At 29.6% G+C, this 16,086-nt stretch overlaps 6 protein-coding genes and 1 non-coding gene across 7 annotated transcripts; 5 read left to right on the top strand and 2 right to left on the bottom strand.

Annotated features, from left to right (window-relative positions):
* Positions 1 to 818: 818 nt before the first annotated feature.
* Positions 819 to 1,526, bottom strand: BX663DRAFT_489318 (uncharacterized protein; the record flags this gene model as incomplete). Its single annotated transcript, XM_051524880.1, has 3 exons — positions 819 to 1,064; positions 1,145 to 1,276; positions 1,388 to 1,526. Coding segments are annotated over 3 exons (517 nt in total), but the record flags the coding sequence as incomplete, so codon positions are not given.
* Positions 1,527 to 2,653: 1,127 nt separating this feature from the next.
* Positions 2,654 to 2,726, top strand: BX663DRAFT_t123. The gene has a single exon. It is a non-coding gene; the product is annotated as a tRNA-Met (tRNA).
* Positions 2,727 to 3,611: 885 nt separating this feature from the next.
* BX663DRAFT_521743 (uncharacterized protein) lies at positions 3,612 to 5,192 on the top strand. The gene is made up of 6 exons (XM_051529283.1): positions 3,612 to 3,674; positions 3,733 to 4,038; positions 4,112 to 4,227; positions 4,291 to 4,410; positions 4,479 to 4,570; positions 4,647 to 5,192. The coding sequence occupies exons 2-6, from the start codon at positions 3,749 to 3,751 to the stop codon at positions 4,746 to 4,748; spliced, it is 720 nt and encodes a 239-aa protein (XP_051379175.1). The 5' UTR covers positions 3,612 to 3,674; positions 3,733 to 3,748; the 3' UTR covers positions 4,749 to 5,192.
* Positions 5,193 to 5,305: 113 nt separating this feature from the next.
* Positions 5,306 to 6,424, top strand: BX663DRAFT_521749 (uncharacterized protein). The gene is made up of 5 exons (XM_051529284.1): positions 5,306 to 5,571; positions 5,658 to 5,795; positions 5,853 to 6,016; positions 6,099 to 6,181; positions 6,254 to 6,424. Exons 1-5 carry the CDS (start codon positions 5,353 to 5,355, stop codon positions 6,379 to 6,381), a joined length of 732 nt encoding a protein of 243 aa, XP_051379176.1. The 5' UTR covers positions 5,306 to 5,352; the 3' UTR covers positions 6,382 to 6,424.
* A 105-nt stretch (positions 6,425 to 6,529) lies between these two features.
* BX663DRAFT_532901 (rab-GTPase-TBC domain-containing protein) lies at positions 6,530 to 9,481 on the top strand (the record flags this gene model as incomplete). The annotated part of the gene is made up of 5 exons (XM_051530490.1): positions 6,530 to 6,778; positions 6,865 to 7,341; positions 7,496 to 8,569; positions 8,889 to 8,967; positions 9,282 to 9,481. 5 exons carry the CDS (start codon positions 6,530 to 6,532, stop codon positions 9,479 to 9,481), a joined length of 2,079 nt encoding a protein of 692 aa, XP_051379177.1.
* A 2,231-nt stretch (positions 9,482 to 11,712) lies between these two features.
* Positions 11,713 to 12,415, bottom strand: BX663DRAFT_441573 (uncharacterized protein; the record flags this gene model as incomplete). Its single annotated transcript, XM_051523467.1, has 2 exons — positions 11,713 to 11,895; positions 11,954 to 12,415. The coding sequence occupies 2 exons, from the start codon at positions 12,413 to 12,415 to the stop codon at positions 11,713 to 11,715; spliced, it is 645 nt and encodes a 214-aa protein (XP_051379178.1).
* Positions 12,416 to 13,349: 934 nt separating this feature from the next.
* On the top strand, positions 13,350 to 14,685 carry BX663DRAFT_489322 (chaperonin 10-like protein; the record flags this gene model as incomplete). The annotated part of the gene is made up of 4 exons (XM_051524881.1): positions 13,350 to 13,421; positions 13,492 to 14,241; positions 14,307 to 14,426; positions 14,524 to 14,685. 4 exons carry the CDS (start codon positions 13,350 to 13,352, stop codon positions 14,683 to 14,685), a joined length of 1,104 nt encoding a protein of 367 aa, XP_051379179.1.
* Positions 14,686 to 16,086: the final 1,401 nt, after the last annotated feature.

The following is a 16,086-nucleotide window of genomic DNA, read 5'->3' on the forward strand; positions in this document are numbered from 1 at the left end:
ACATGGCACAAACGAATTAAACCAAGTAAAGCCACAAACCTTTTTAGTAGCAGGGATATCAGCGTTGACAGACATGAGGGCACAACGAATAATCTTGCCGCTAGGATTTGAAAATGTTGGAACTAGAATGCCATCATATAGCTCAATCAATTCATCCACCATTGGTCTCAAAAAATGGTTAACTTCTGATATTGATGGTTCTGAAGGACCAGGCATCAATCCGACGAGGATCATATTATGTTGTTTGTATCTTTCAGTTCGAGGCAGATTATTGATGACAAGATAGATTGCACCAACATGATAGTTCATACCTTTAGTAGGTGTAAACCAATCCACATTTAAGCTCAACATCAACGAACCTTCTTTGGATACAAAAGGATTACTTTCACCTTCTTTTCTAAATTCGTTGAAGTATCTACCATCGAAAACATCAAATAACATTCCTGGTACTGTACTTCTAGTTCTCCAATGCTCAACCTTTTTCTCAAAATTTTTACGCATAAAAAATCGCTCTAATGTGGTTTTGATGGAGTTGTATGCATATTTTTTGATAGGCTTCACATTTCCGTTCGTGTCTTTAATAACTAAAGGAGTATTACAGCGCTGTCTTATACCATTGGCGTAAGAAGGGACTTTCAAGTTTGTGCATTTTTTGATAATGCCTGAGCCATCGATAATGTCTGAATAGTTGTAAATAAAGTTACACGTTCTACAGACAATATATCTTCTCATTCCTATAATATATAGCAATAATAATTAATAACACATAAATAAATAAATATATTAATTGACGTCTATAAAGTAATTAGTAAAATTACCTCTAATGGCAAAGTCCGCGCTTACTCTTGACTTAACAGTTTGAAGCTTTGTAGGGAGCTTATAATGATACCCAAGCAAGCTAAGAACGGCATTCATAAAATTTAGGAAAAGCTCAGAAGATTTAACTGAAAGATTCCCAATTTGAAAAAAGACAAGGAAAATCATAATGAAAAAAGGGAGAGCTTCATTGGAGCCAATATTGAAAAGCTGCTCACTTTCAACGACTCTATTGTTGCTAGCATTATCTGTTTGTTCAAATGATCAGAATGTTAGAGTTGAATTTATAATATTTATTTTTTTTTATTAATTAAAAAAATTAAAATACCTTCAAGGCTTATTTCACCAGCCATGTAATCTAATGCATCAACTTCTTCTTCTTCTTCGATACTATTATCGATAACGATTTCGTCGTTAGCATCGTAGAATAATTCTTGTTCATCAGGATGATGAACAGCATCTATATATTAATTACACAAAAAACGATGTCGATTAGACAACAATGTTATTATTTACGCGTTTTTTATTATTATTTTGAGTTATATTGTATTATTTCTGATTAAATTATTACCATCGAATGTCTCTAATTGTAGAAGATCTCTTTCTCGATGGATACGAGCTGTATGTCTGTGGACAATGTCGTAACCCAAAGGATTAAGAGAACAAGTGAAACATCTGCATTCTTCTTGGTTGAAACGTAATTGAGGCATGTTGAAAATAGATTATAATAAAAAAAATATATAATATTTGTTAAAAAAATAATAATTTGTTAAAAAAAGCAATAAAAAGGAAGAAAGATTAATCTATACGTGAACAAAATTATTATAAAATTCAAATTCAATAATTTGCTGTATTTTAAACTGACATCCAGAAAAAAAATAAACTGTCAACTTCAAAATGTTAAGATGCTTCTTTTAAATGCACAAACAAGTGTAAGTCTTAAGAACTACTAACAAATGTATATTTTAATCTTTTACAGTTATGTAAGAAATGTCAAAATTAGAATTAACTCCCATGCATTGCATTAAGCCAAAAAAAAATAACAATAAGATGCAAACAATTATGAAATGTAAAAATAAAATAAAAAAATACCGATAAACTATTTAATGTATCTAAAGTCTATATACGAAAATATATTAGAAAAATGTAAAGGCTATTACAAAAATAAATATTGTTTTTACTTCAAAATGTCATGTCAAATTAAGCAATTCACATTACTTTTTTTTTGCATCCTTTAATTTTTTTTTCGTTTTTTAAAAATAAATTATATATTCTCATAAAATAATTATATCTTAGATTCTGTTAACTTTTATTTACTCTTAACCCATATATAATAATTATTTTTTCTCTTACTTTACTTTTTTTTGTATGAACATTATGATATTTACTGCTGTCATTTTAAATTCAGAATATAATACAGCTAAAAAATATTCTTCATTCAAGTTTCAGATGAAAAAAAAAAGACAAAAAATTAAAGTATTTTATTTTAGCCTATCAAATTTGATAAATAAATTTGTCATCGGAATTAAAAATTCATTTGAACGAAAAAAAAATATCTTTAAAAAATTATAGAGTATTTAGTAATAAAATGAATCTTTAAATGCTAATATCTCCATCAATTCTTAACCAAATAAAAAAATTTAACATATTTGAAATGAGCAAATTTTTCTCTTTCATTTGGTATAAAAATTTTTTAAAACTTCCAATTTTCAATTTTCGATTGTAAAAGGTCACCTTTTACAAACTTTTACAATTGTAAAAGTAGACTTTATTTGCAGTGAAAATTTTAAACTTGTCTATTGTTATAGTATTTATAAAAATTTCATTTCCAAGAAGAGCTTCCTTGGCTCAGTTGGTAGAGCGTCAGTCTCATAATCTGAAGGTCGCCAGTTCGATCCTGGCAGGGAGCAACTTTTTTTGTTTTTCTGTCCGTCGAATAGATACAATTTTTTGTAATAATTAAAAGTAATTTCGATAACCAGTTCTTCTTTTATCTATCATCCTCCCCTTTTGATATTGAAATAAAGCGAGTATTTATTAATTTTGTATGCTATTAATATGACAATGCTTGTAGGATTTCCTATGCCAATAGTTGTTAGTGGTTGTTGTTGTAACTGTCATACTTCTTTTTAGGACATCACAATTTATTAGTGTATCGATTTCAGCATGAGTTATTATAAATATCAAACAACAATCATTACAATGAGAATCAAAAGAAACAAGCTCTCTTTCTCTCTCTTTGTATATGAAATAAATAAGGATAAAGATAAATTATTGAACTATATGACTTTCATATTGTTACATATTAATACTTACTGTTACAATCATTTATAGGAGGATTTGTTTGTATATACATGATGAATAAGTCTGGATATAATGCCTTTCTTTATTTTTTTTTTCTTGTGGAAAATAATAGCATTAACTTGGTACAAGAAATAATGCTGCTAAACAAGTATCCTATTTTTATATAATAAATGAGGGATATTTATGATAATTATTTATCTGTCCATGATGACAATCAACTTTTATTTGATAGTATAAAGTGATGCCAGCTTGTTGTATTCTTATAAAAGAATGATAATAATATATTATTAGTGTCTGTATAAACATTTAATCAAAATGAAGCAGATTGGACTGTATTCAGGAGGAAATATAAGTAAATTCTCGAAATTTATCATACTATCTATAAATAAAGGTACAAGTTAAAACTGACATGATTAGACGTTCATCAGCTTATTATATTGAGCTTCTTTTATTTTATTTTTATTTTTATTTTTTTATACATGTATTATATTGTTAACGCCCAAAAGAAAATGGCCTAGCCAGCAATAAATATAAAAACAGAAATTATCATAGGGGTAAGGTTATTATTTTATTTATTTATTTATTTATTTATTTATTTATTTTTTTTTTTAGTTACATAATTTTCACTATGGATAGAGTTAGTGAAGCAGCTGCCCATGATTTAGCTGAAGTCAGAAAACTTGTTGAAGGCATGAATGCTCTTGTTAATAGTCAACAAAAAATAGAATCAGAAAAACAACAGAAACTTTTAAAACAAAAACAAAAGGCACAACAAAAACAACGAGCTCGAAGAGAATCATTAACTCCACAACATGTTGTTTCTCCTGAATGTAAAAATGAATTACAGCAGCATGACCCGATCATTCAACCTTCTTCACAAGATATGTCCAGCAATGACCACTCACCACAGTCATCTGGGTATACTCTGTTTTCCCTTTATTTAAAATATAATTATACCGTTAAACTGCCTTTATTTTTTATTTTTTTTTAGCCAACAAAAACAAATTGCCAATGATCAACCTACAATGCAACTCCCCATGACCAATGGTGTTATTATTGAAGTGACCCATTTAGGATTCACTCGTACATTATATTTTCAATTATCACGTAAGAAGATTTATACAATACTTTTTTCTTCCTGTAGTATTTAGAATTATTCGTATATTATAGTTGAAACAACAATTGAACCATTAATAGCTTGGCTAAGGCTATCATTTTGGGATAATTCTATTTCTGGCATGGTATTACAATATAAAGGGTTCGATGGGTTATGGAAATGTCTTTTGAACAGTAAAAGAAAAAGAAAAAAGTATAAAATCTTATAAGCATGTAAATATATTGATGTGTTTATAATACAGGAGATGATTCACTAAAAAGAATATTAAAACAAAGTCTAAAAAACAATGTAATACTACAAATGAGAGTACCAAGGGAACAGGACTTATTAAGTGTAAGTTTTTATTTATAATTACCAGTGTAATGGAGATACTTATGCATTATAGCAAAAAATAAAATAAAAAAAATAGTCAGGATATACAGACAAGCGTCTTTTAGTTTTAACAAGCAAAATGATTAATAATAACTCGATACATTCATCTATAGCGATCAATAAAGAAGAAGGAAAGTAATAATGGGTTTTTGGTCATTGCATTATTAGAAAAAAAAGTAATCGATGTCATTTTTTTTTTTTTTTTACCTTCAATTTCACTAATACCATAGCATACCGTTTGCTTTGCTCTTTCATACTTGAGATAGCTACATAAATGTAATATTATTTGATTCCTATTAAAATCCCTTATCTATCTTCTCATCTTTTAAAGCATGTCTTCTTCTCCTCCAAAAGCCTGTTGAAGAAGATCTCTTCCGCTACTTTTTAGTGGAGTGTTCAATTAAAAAAAAAAAAAATTGATCTTTTATACTACTTTCATTTGTGCTTCCCTCCGGACATCTCGTTCCCTTCTCTAATATGCTTGGTTTATGTACTCTATCATGGTTCTGATCTATAACTTAGTTCAATAATAAATAGTATAAATTATATTATCTGATTCTATATAGGTATGATATCTATTACTGTAAGATATAAATACATATATAAACTGCAAGCATTATTATTTATTTAAAATGCCGCAAGTAAAGCAACAACAAAAAAAAAAAAAAAAGAATTACATGTGTACAACTACATTTCTTTTTTTTCTCTCTCTCTATTTTTTAATAATAATAATAAAATAGTGTATGCAACGTAACCTTTCTCCAGTGCTGAAACCCTTATTAGCTGATGAAGAACAAGAGTCTGATCTTAATACAACTCAATCTTGGGATCAACTTCGAAAGCAAGCAAGAACATTAGAAGGCGAGATTGAAAGTAAATTAGCCATTTTAACTAAAATTGGGCAATCATCTGGATCAGATAACACAGGGCAAGAAAAAGAAACAGATGAATTATTAAAAAAAGTAATAATTGTGTCAAGTAAGACGTAGTTTACTTGGTTAATCAGCTTACCTTTTTTTTTTTTTTTTTTTTTTTTTTTTTATAATAGTTACAAATCGTTATTACTGCAATGGGTGATTTTATTGATAGACCTAGTACGACGCCCACAAATCCTTCAATGATACATTTATTAAGTAGACATAAAGATATTTTATATGACTATACTAAAGAATTTCGTCGAGTTAAGGTAAGAAGGTGAGAGTAAACATACACTCTTCGTATTTATTTCTATATTTAATATTAGAGTAATATTAAAATAGCAAGAGATAAAGCTAATTTGATGAGTCAAGTACAAGATGAAATCAGAACTTTCAATTCAAGGAATGACAATGGAGATAATGCAGATTATTATTTAACAGAACGTAATCGTATTGAAAGTTCACATCGAATGACAGACATGGTATTGGAGTAAAGTATACCTTGTTAAGTAGTATATATGCATATATTAACTTTTTTTTTTTTTTTTTTTTTTTTTTTTTTTTTCCCGTAGACAAGCATATGCTACAAGACAAGATATTTCACGTCAGGGACGTATTATGCATGGAGTTAATCAAAGGGTTGGAAATATAGTCAGTAAAGTGTTGTTTTCTTTTTTTATTTATAAAATGTATAAATTAATTATTATATACTTACTGCTATTATTAGATCGTATACCTGGTATCAATCATTTAATTACACGTATTAATACAAGAAGAAAAAGAGATACATTAATCATGGCAGGCGTTATTTCGACTTGCTCGATTCTTATTATACTTTATTGGTTACGAACCTAATAATAATAAAAATATATTGTGTTGCTGTATATGTAGTACCTTATTTTTGATTTTATTTTATTTTATTTTATTTTATTTTTTTTAATTTTAATTTCTTTTTTTTTTTTTTTTTTTTTTTTTTTTTTTTTTTCCATATAAAATTAATATAATGTCTAAATTAATAGATGCTTTACATCAGCAGGAAAAAGAATACAATCATAGACCCCCAATTCATTTACGTTCTTCCAAAAGTACATCCATTCGACATAATTTACTATCACCTACAAGAACTACAAGTGGATCGCTTCGAGGTGGCTCAACAAGAAGAAGAACAAATAGTTTAACTATTGCTGCATCAAAAAAAGATTTAAAATTATTACCAAGACTTGAAGAAGAGAATGCCAATTTACCACCACAAGTATGTCAAAATAGTATTGACTGACCAAAAAAAAAAAAGTTCATCTATATATACATCTATCTCTATCTATCTATCTATTATTTTAGGATTCAATTGAATTCATTCTTGCCCAAATTGAAAGGCAAAATGCTATTTTAGATGAGGATCCTAAATCAGTTTGTATTCAATCCAATCAATTAAAATGCACTCTATCGACTATACAACACCTTGCCTCGAATGAACCAGAAGGAGGAGAAAGCATTGATTGGGAATTTTGGACAGCATTAACAGAAGATTTTAGTGCAGTTGCACTCAAGTTGCCTCATCTTGTGTCAGCCAAGATAAGGGCGGGTATACCATCTAAAGTAAGGGGAGTCATTTGGCAAGCTATGTCACAGTCTGCTTCATTGAATTTAGAAACTGTTTACGGCCAACTTGTTGCTGAACATTCACCTTATGAGCGTATTCTTCAACGTGATCTCGCCCGTACCTTTCCCGGGATTGACATGTTTAAACAAGAAGGAGGAACAGGTCAACAATCATTGGAACGGGTTTTAAAAGCTTATAGTCTGTATGATTCATTGGTTGGTTATTGTCAAGGTTTAGCATTTTTAGTGGGTCCTTTATTACTAAATGTAAAACATACATATATACATATATATATATATATCCTGTGTTATTTATTAACACTATCTTTAACTTTATTATTATTATTATTATTACCGACTTTGACTTTAGATGCCAGAACAACAAGCTTTTTGTGTATTTGTTAGAATTATGGAAACTTATGAGATGAGGTCGATGTTTACACTCAACATGGAAGGTTTACAGCTTCGACTTTATCAATTTTCAAATCTATTAGACCAAATACTTCCTGATTTATCGAATTTTTTAAGAGTACATGAAGTGAATGTGCCCATGTATGCCTCTCAGTGGTTTTTAACGTTATTTGCGTATGCTTTCCCTATGGAGCTTATCATGCGTATTTATGATATTGTGTTTGCAGAGGGAGCAGCAGAGACGATTATGCGTGTGGCTATTGCGATGCTTAAGCGATCCCAGGCTACTATCATGCAACTTAATGAATTTGAAGATATTCTTGATTTTTTATCTACAAAACTATATGAAGCATATCACCATGACCCAGGCCAGGTCATTTCAGATGCCGTCAGTCTGAGTGGTCTCATCACGAAAGAAAAAATGGATCATATTGCAGAGACATATGTGGCAGAGTTAGAACAAGAACAAAAGCAAACTGAACAAGTACTGGCAGTTCGATTTAATTTTTGGTCCAATAATAAATCGAATAATCATAGTCGAGCTGCAAATCGAAAGAAAAAGACCATGTCATGGTATAGTGTACCAAAGAAATCCACTGACTCGGATCGATCCTCTATTCAATTACGAGAACCTGATGTCTCTCAACTTCATCATCAAATTGAAGACCTACTATCGGCCTTATCTCAAATGCAACGAGAGACGATTGAACTCAAGGATGACTTGATGCAAACACGTTTAGAAAAAATGGATGTGGAAGCAGAGCGAGATGCTCTGAAGATGACCATCAAGACCTTTCACAGACATGAAGAAGATGCAACGCCACTTACAAGGGAGAACAGAAAGCTGAAGCAAGAGAATGAAGATTTACAACAACAGTTGGTCATGTCAAAGGATGCGTTAACTGCGCTTGTTGAGCGTATGTTGGATATGAAGAATAAAGTGGATCTTCTTGAACAAGATAACTTGAAATGGAAGCATGAATGTCAAAAATTGGAAAATGATAAAAAGAAATTAAAACAACAGCTATCAGTAGTGAATCATATGGATCATCATTCAAGTACAACAAGTTTAACTTCATCTTCATCCTCTTCTATAAAGGACTTTTTATTTAAAAGATCATAAACATTTAATTACTATTATTAATATGTATATGCAATAATAATAATAACAATAAAGAAAAGAAAGTATAGATAATCATTGGACAATACACAAAAAAAAAAAAGGCCTCAAAATGTCTCATTACATAATGATTTGTGTAATGATCGTCGTATCATATGATAATGAAAAGGGAATCATTACTTTTATAGTCATTGTAGTTTGTAGTTTGTAGTTCGTAGTTTGTAGTTTGTAGTTCGTAGTTAGTAGTAGTAGTAATAGTAATAGTAGCAGTAGTAATAGTAGTAGTAGTAATAGTAGTAGTAATAGTAGTAGTAATAGTAGTAGTAATAGTAGTAGTAGTAGTAATAGTAGTAATAGTAATAGTAATAGTAATAGTAGTAGTAGTAGTAGTTAGTAGTCGTAGTCGTAGTTTATTTATTATTTGTATAGTCAATAAAAAGAAAAAGAATTATATACAGTGAAAAAGAAAGAAAAAGGAATGTATTATGAATATATTATTGACAGCTATGAATTTTACAAAACCATACATTTCCCATAATTTCATTTAATCTAATACGAGTTTCAGGGTTTGGATCCAACATACGATAGACAACACGCTTTGCTTCAATATCGATGCCTTCTAAAGCATCAAATCGACATTCTTTTGCTCGTTTACGAATTGTTTCTCTTGCCTTCAAGATACTTGCTTCACGTTTTAAACGTTCCTTAACTCGTTCATCTTCAGTCATTGAATTTTCATCACGAGAGGTAGATGACATGACAGATCGATGTGCATTCTCACGTTCTTCATCTAAGATTTGTCTAAACTTCAAGTATTTATCATAATCTTCATCTTCACCAGCTTTCGCAATATGCCACATATAAGAAGATTTTCTCATTGACATGTAAATGATACCACAACTCCAGATATCCACAAGACGAGGATCATAATGATCTTGTATGAATTCCTCTGGAGCCATATAAGGTTCTGAGCCGGCCAGACCATGGACGACATGATCCTCAAAGTAGATAGCGGAACCAAAATCGGAAATCTTTAAACAACCCTCCTTGGTTAATAAGAGGTTTTCAGGCTTAAGATCACGATGTGCGACACCCATTGAATGCATATAGGTCACACCATGTATCAACTGTTTAAAAAAGCAATTGGCTTCGGCTACTTCAAGGCCCTCAGATTGATTACAAATAATATCAAAGAGATCACCTCCTCCACTGTATTCCATAACCTGACAAAAACTAGTCGATGTTTCACTTATGGGTAAAATATCTAATGTTCGAATGATATTGATATGATCCATATTAGTTGCAATATTAAATTCCAATGCAAGTCGTTGAATATAATGCGTAGATGATTCTTGTGTTCTTTTACGTAATTCCTAATAAATGCATAAATTAAAATTATGAGTAATGATAATAAAAGAAAAAAAAAAAAAAAAAGAAAGTCTCGTTTCTAATAGTCATAGTCATAGCCATAGTAGCATTATTATTGTTACCTTAACAGCATATAAACGCTCTGTAGAGCCATCTATTTGTTGATGAACTATTCGAACAATGCCAGAGGTTCCTTTACCTATCGTTTCTTGACATAGACCCCATTTTTGTTCTAATGTTAAATTTTCTTTTGGTCTACGAAGTCGTGCATTAAGAGTATCTTGCATGTTTTGTAATTCATCTAGATTTACTCTCTTTTCTGTCCATCGTTTATTAGCAAAGATACCATTCACGATACCATTAATAGAGGCTGTAATTTTATTTTGAGCTGGTAACGTCAAATGATGAACATGTGTATTATTCTCAAGTAATTGAAAACGAGGCAAGTGAGTGGATTTTTCGTGAGTGATACTTGAAGATAATGATTTAATACTTGGTTGACGTGTAATAAGTGACTTGACACTATGATTACTACGGTTACGTTTATGTGTCGTTGATGTTGTCTTATTGTTCTCTTTATCTTCATTATCAGGTTTAAAACCAATGACACTATTTGGTTGTTGTAAAGGTGGAGGAGGCATTGACGTTGTTGATAGCAGCTTGTCTCTTTTAACAGTTTGTCCTTTATTGAATAATGTTTGAAAGATACCCATTTCTTTCTTTAGCTCTCTTTATAGGTATGTATGTATAGAGAAGAAGAAAAATGTATGTAAATGAAAATAAAATAAAATAGAATAAAAATAAAAGTTTTTTTTTTTTTTTTTTTTTTTTTTTAATAAGTAAATAATTGGATAGAAAAAAAAAAAAATAAAAATAAAAAAAAAATAAAACTTAATTTTAGTGTCACCTAAAGAAAGAATCCTAAATTGGAAAAAACAAAATCATTGTTTAATACGTAATTTACCGAGATAAAATAGATTGGTTGCATATTGACAACAAACGGTTTAAATGTCTTAGTAAAATTATAAATGACATAATTTCGATAAAGAAGAAGTATTTTATTTATTACTACTATCACTACACGTTATTGTAAACTCTTATTGTATTTAAAGGATGAATAATTCTTCCGCTTATATTTAACTCTACACGTCATTTACATACAATCCAATCTATGCTCCTCTCCATCAATTCATTCAACATCATTCAAAATTTTCCACTTTTTCTCTGTGCAACTATCATTTTTTTTTTTATAATTATTATTTATCATAATATCAAATCCATCTTTAAAAAGAAAAAAAAATTAGCTATAATATCGATGCTTCTCTTTTTTTTTAAAGAAAGAAAAGAAAAGAATAGAAAAGAAGGAAAAAGAAAAAAGTAATTTATCGACGATAAGGTTCAGGTGAGTCGCGTCTATATCCACGAGAATCCATTAAAGGAGGAGGAGGAGCAGAATCTAGAGATAAAAAAAGATAGTTAGAAATTCATAAAAGACTTTTATAATCTATATAAAAACTTACAAGGATCATTCATTGAACGATCACGATGATCATCCATAGGTGGAGGAGGTGGAGGAGGAGCGCGTCTACTACCACGTTGATCATCTTTCTTTGAAAGTCCAACATCCCTAATAATTGATAGAAAGTAAATTCATTTTGATCGATTCTAGTTCAATAAATATCATTCCTTTACCAGTCAAGTCTTAAACGACGTCCTTCAACACTAAAACCATCAAACTTATCATAAGCTTCTTCAGCATCACGTCTATCTTCAAATTCAATAAAAGCAAAACCTTTGTTCTTATTAGTGACAGTATCCATTGGTACAGTAACTGATTTCAAACGACCATAACGTTCAAACATATTGGCCACCTATTTATAAAATAAAGATAAATATCTTCTTTTCCCTTTTTTTTTAATTTAACTTTACATCTCTTTCAATAAAGTCATAAGGCAAATTTCCAGCATAAATAGTAGTTGTCGTCTTTCTATCTTGTTCAGATCCCCTATAAACTGGTCTTCTTTGTCTTGTTCTAGGAGGATAACGACTTCCTCTTCTATCATCATAACGATCTCTATAACGGTCCCTATCATATCGACTGCTACCATAACGGTCTCTATCATAACGGTCATAATAATGGTCACGACGAGGATAGGAATCATATCTATCTCTATGATGGTCCCGACTACTATAACGACGATCATCATCACGATAATGACGTCTATCGTCATAATATCTACTTCTACTAGAAGAACGATGTCGAGGAGATAAAGAGCGATCACGACCTACAGATGAAGAAGATGGTAAAGGATTTGAAGGTGGTGGAGGTGGAGGTGGAGGTGGATAATCATCGACAACATTTTGTTGGTGAGATGGTGATTGATCAGTCATTATGGTCTATAATAAAGAGTATTTCTTTAATATTTTCAAAGAAAAAAAAAAAAAAAAGAAAATGTTTTAAATGAAAAAAAAAAAAAAATAATAAAAAAAAATTAAAACGCCCCCTCTTTTTTTTATGATGATGACCTCGATATTCAGCACAAGCCACACGTTATGTTCACACACATGTACACTTGTTTTAGATGCCAGCAAAAAAAAAAAAAAAAAAAAAAAAAAAAAAAAAAATAAAGCAGCATTCTTCTCCATAACAAAACGAATAGTCTCCTTTTTTCAAAATAAATAAATAATATAGTTGTATATAATAAAAGAAAAGTGTTCATAAAAGTAGTGACATCTATCACATTTAAATGAACGATAGTTGTGTATATTATGTAATATTTTTTTAAAGTAAAGTTTAATTCATAATAATGAGTTTATCTTTATATCATAGGTAATAACCCAAAGTTTTTATTTTCAAGTACTTGTATACTAACAAGGCTTCTTTCCTTTTTCTTTTCTTTTTCTTTTCTTTTTTTTTTTTCTTTTTTTTTTTGTTGTTGCACTATATAATAACTTTATTACCTTTTTAAGGTAAATTATCCGAATATCGGTATTCTTCATAGTGTGAACATAATACAAGTAGTGTACATGAATAGATTTCAATATAAAATACTTCTTCTCCACTGTAAATTATAAATATTCAAAGTTTATTACAAAAGAGAGAAACAAAAAAAAAAAAAAAAAAAAATTCAGGGTTCAATACATACATACTAAATGGAGTAATTGTAATAAAATAGGAAATTTCCCGAATCATCAATAATATACAACGACTAGGATGTTTTATATACCTTTCTCACCTAAAAAAAAAAAAAGCATATATAGTTGGAGAATATAATTTTCCTTTTTTTCTTTTTCTTTTTCTCTTTTTGTTCTTTTCATTATTATAATGTCTGCTAATATCTGTCAATCAAAAACAAATCCTTCTTTTGTCCTTCAACAAATAGAACAAATTTCATTTGTAATGTATTTTTTATCTTATTTTATTTTACTTTTTATTAACTTTTTTTTCATTTTTTTTCATTATTTAGGAAGATAGAGCCATACCTGTTGCAGGTCCTGATCAAGTCATTGTCAATATAAAAGCAACAGGTATTTGTGGCTCAGATGTTCACTATTGGGTGCACGGTCGTATTGGCCATTTTGTTTGCCAAGGTCCCATGGTTCTTGGTCATGAATCTGCAGGTGTGATTGTCGCTGTTGGTGAAGGCGTTACGACTCTTAAAGTAGGCGACCGTGTTGCTCTTGAACCTGGTGTCCCCTGTCGAATGTGTGAAATGTGCAAGAGTGGTAAATACAACTTGTGTCCTGATATGGCCTTTGCAGCTACTCCACCTTATGATGGTACTCTCTGCAATTTTTATAAGCATGCTGCTGATTATTGTTACAAGTTACCTGATCAAGTTTCCTTTGAAGAAGCTGCCCTGATCGAGCCTTTATCAGTAGGTATTCATGCAACAAGACGTGGTGAGGTGAAATTGGGTGATAGAGTATTTATATTTGGTGCTGGACCTGTGGGTCTCTTGACGGCAGCTGCTGCAAAGGCCGCAGGTGCAGCTCATGTCACTATGGCTGACATCTCTGCTTCTCGTTTGGAATTTGCAAAGTCCTATATTGCAGATCAAGTAATTCATTTGACAAATAAAAAAGGAGAGAGTGAAGATAGTAATGCTTTTGCATTTAAAGAGGCACAAGATATATTAAAAAGAACAGGTATTCAGACATGTCATGTTGTATTTGATTGTACAGGAGTTGAAGTTTGTGTTCAAATGTCTATTTATGTAAGTTACACTCGTATAAACATATATATTTATATATACAATATCACTAAGGAATTATATTATAGCTTGTTAAAAATAACGGTAAAGTTGTATTAGTTGGTATGGGTGCATCTGTGCAATCACTTTCTGTAGCTGATATTTCTGCAAGAGAAGTGGATATTAGAGGTGTGATGAGATATTGCAACGTAAAGTATTTCTCTTATATACATATATATATATTTATATGCATATATATTAATTTCATTGCTTGAATTTTATATATACATATTTTATGAAATTTAGACCTATCCTACTGCTGTTGAAATGTTAGCGTCTGGTAAAGTCGACTTAAAAAGTTTAATTACTCATAGATACAAGTTTAATGATGCACTTGATGCATTTAAGCATGTTCGAGAAGGTCGTGAAGGAACTATTAAAGTCGTCATTACAAATGATGATGTGTAAATAATATGTATACAAAAAAAAAAAAAAAAACACTTCAGTATAGTCTTAAATCATTAATAATTTGTAAGATTGAAGATACTACAATATATACATATTTTAATAATTCTAAAATTAAAGATAACTATTCAATTATAAGAAATTAAATAATAAATCTCATGTATTCGAAATTAAAGTATTTACGTCTTTTCAAGAGATGATTCTCCACATAGCTATTGAAATAGTTTAATGCATTCTTTTCTCTTCTTCTACATTGAATAAAATCACCTATATAATTATTATGCTTGATTATTATACACACAGATTATTATCTTTTACTATCAGACAGCTTAAATCTCTTCAGAAACTATTATAAATATCTATTATTGCCCCCCTTTTTTTTTTCTTTCTTTTAAATTAAATAGATAACCTTCTTCTTGTGTCAAGTCAATTCTTTAATTTAGACATTCTATTACAAGTATCAAACTGTCTAGTTAAAGCATATACTGTTAAAGCAATTTGATTCAATACAACTTATCCCTGTTTATATTATATATATGAAAGTAGTGTATCGATTGCACAATGGATACACTTCTATTTAGCATATTCCTTCTTATATTATTTTACTAATAGGTGCACTAGTTGCATCTTTGAAGATATTAACACTATTGACTCTTACCGTCCTCTCCAATTTTGTTAAAACATATAAAAGCTTATTTTATTTAATAAAAATAGATATAATTATATGCGTTGGATAGGTTTCTGATCAATAGTTTGAAAATATTTCATCATATGCAATATTTTGCAACTATAATAGGTCTAGTCTATATTTTTATATGTATAGAAAAATGCAAGTGTTAAACTTGATAATAAGATAATCCAATTGCTGTGTAGATATTGTCTACGATGATTAAGATTCAATAACATCTAATAGAAATATGTTACTTACTTGGCTCTTCTTTTTGAACTTATCATGATTTGAACCTTAAAACCTAGTACCAGTGGATTTATTACTGAAGATATCTTTGATTTATCATCGTTACTCTCTTGTTTAAAACAAAGGAAAGAAAATAACATATAAGCTGCACTCATCGTTATCATTTTTTTTTAATTTTATAAAACCAGTAGCTTCTTCTACTACTATTTAAGAGAATAATAACTAAACTATTATCTCTACTTCAGGAATTGAATATATTATGTCTCAGTCCCTTCTATTTATCTACTACTTATAATTATCATTACTTAGTACAATTATTGGAACTTCTTGTTGATGGAACAAAGATTTAAAGAAAAGATAGCAGAGTTATACTCTTCTCTAAAAGTTATAGAATCTAACAACTCATACATTGTCTATTGGAAATGAGTAACTGTTTATATCATCACCATTTTTCTAACACAGAATCAAGTCTAGTAATAATGCATGGT

The sequence above is a fragment of the Cokeromyces recurvatus genome (genome assembly GCF_025118155.1).
Source record: "Cokeromyces recurvatus strain NRRL 2243 chromosome Unknown BX663scaffold_32, whole genome shotgun sequence".
NCBI classification, from domain to species: Eukaryota; Fungi; Mucoromycota; class Mucoromycetes; order Mucorales; family Mucoraceae; genus Cokeromyces; species Cokeromyces recurvatus.

Coding starts and splice junctions, on each gene's coding strand:
- BX663DRAFT_521743 (XM_051529283.1), top strand. CDS start 3,749: ATGGATAGAGTTAGTGAAGCAGCTGCCCATGATTTAGCTGAAGTCAGA. Junction 4,039..4,111: donor CACTCACCACAGTCATCTGG/GTATACTCTGTT, acceptor ATTTTTTTTTAG/CCAACAAAAACAAATTGCCA. Junction 4,228..4,290: donor ATTATATTTTCAATTATCAC/GTAAGAAGATTT, acceptor CGTATATTATAG/TTGAAACAACAATTGAACCA.
- BX663DRAFT_521749 (XM_051529284.1), top strand. CDS start 5,353: ATGCAACGTAACCTTTCTCCAGTGCTGAAACCCTTATTAGCTGATGAA. Junction 5,796..5,852: donor AAGAATTTCGTCGAGTTAAG/GTAAGAAGGTGA, acceptor ATTTAATATTAG/AGTAATATTAAAATAGCAAG. Junction 6,017..6,098: donor ATGACAGACATGGTATTGGA/GTAAAGTATACC, acceptor TTTTTCCCGTAG/ACAAGCATATGCTACAAGAC.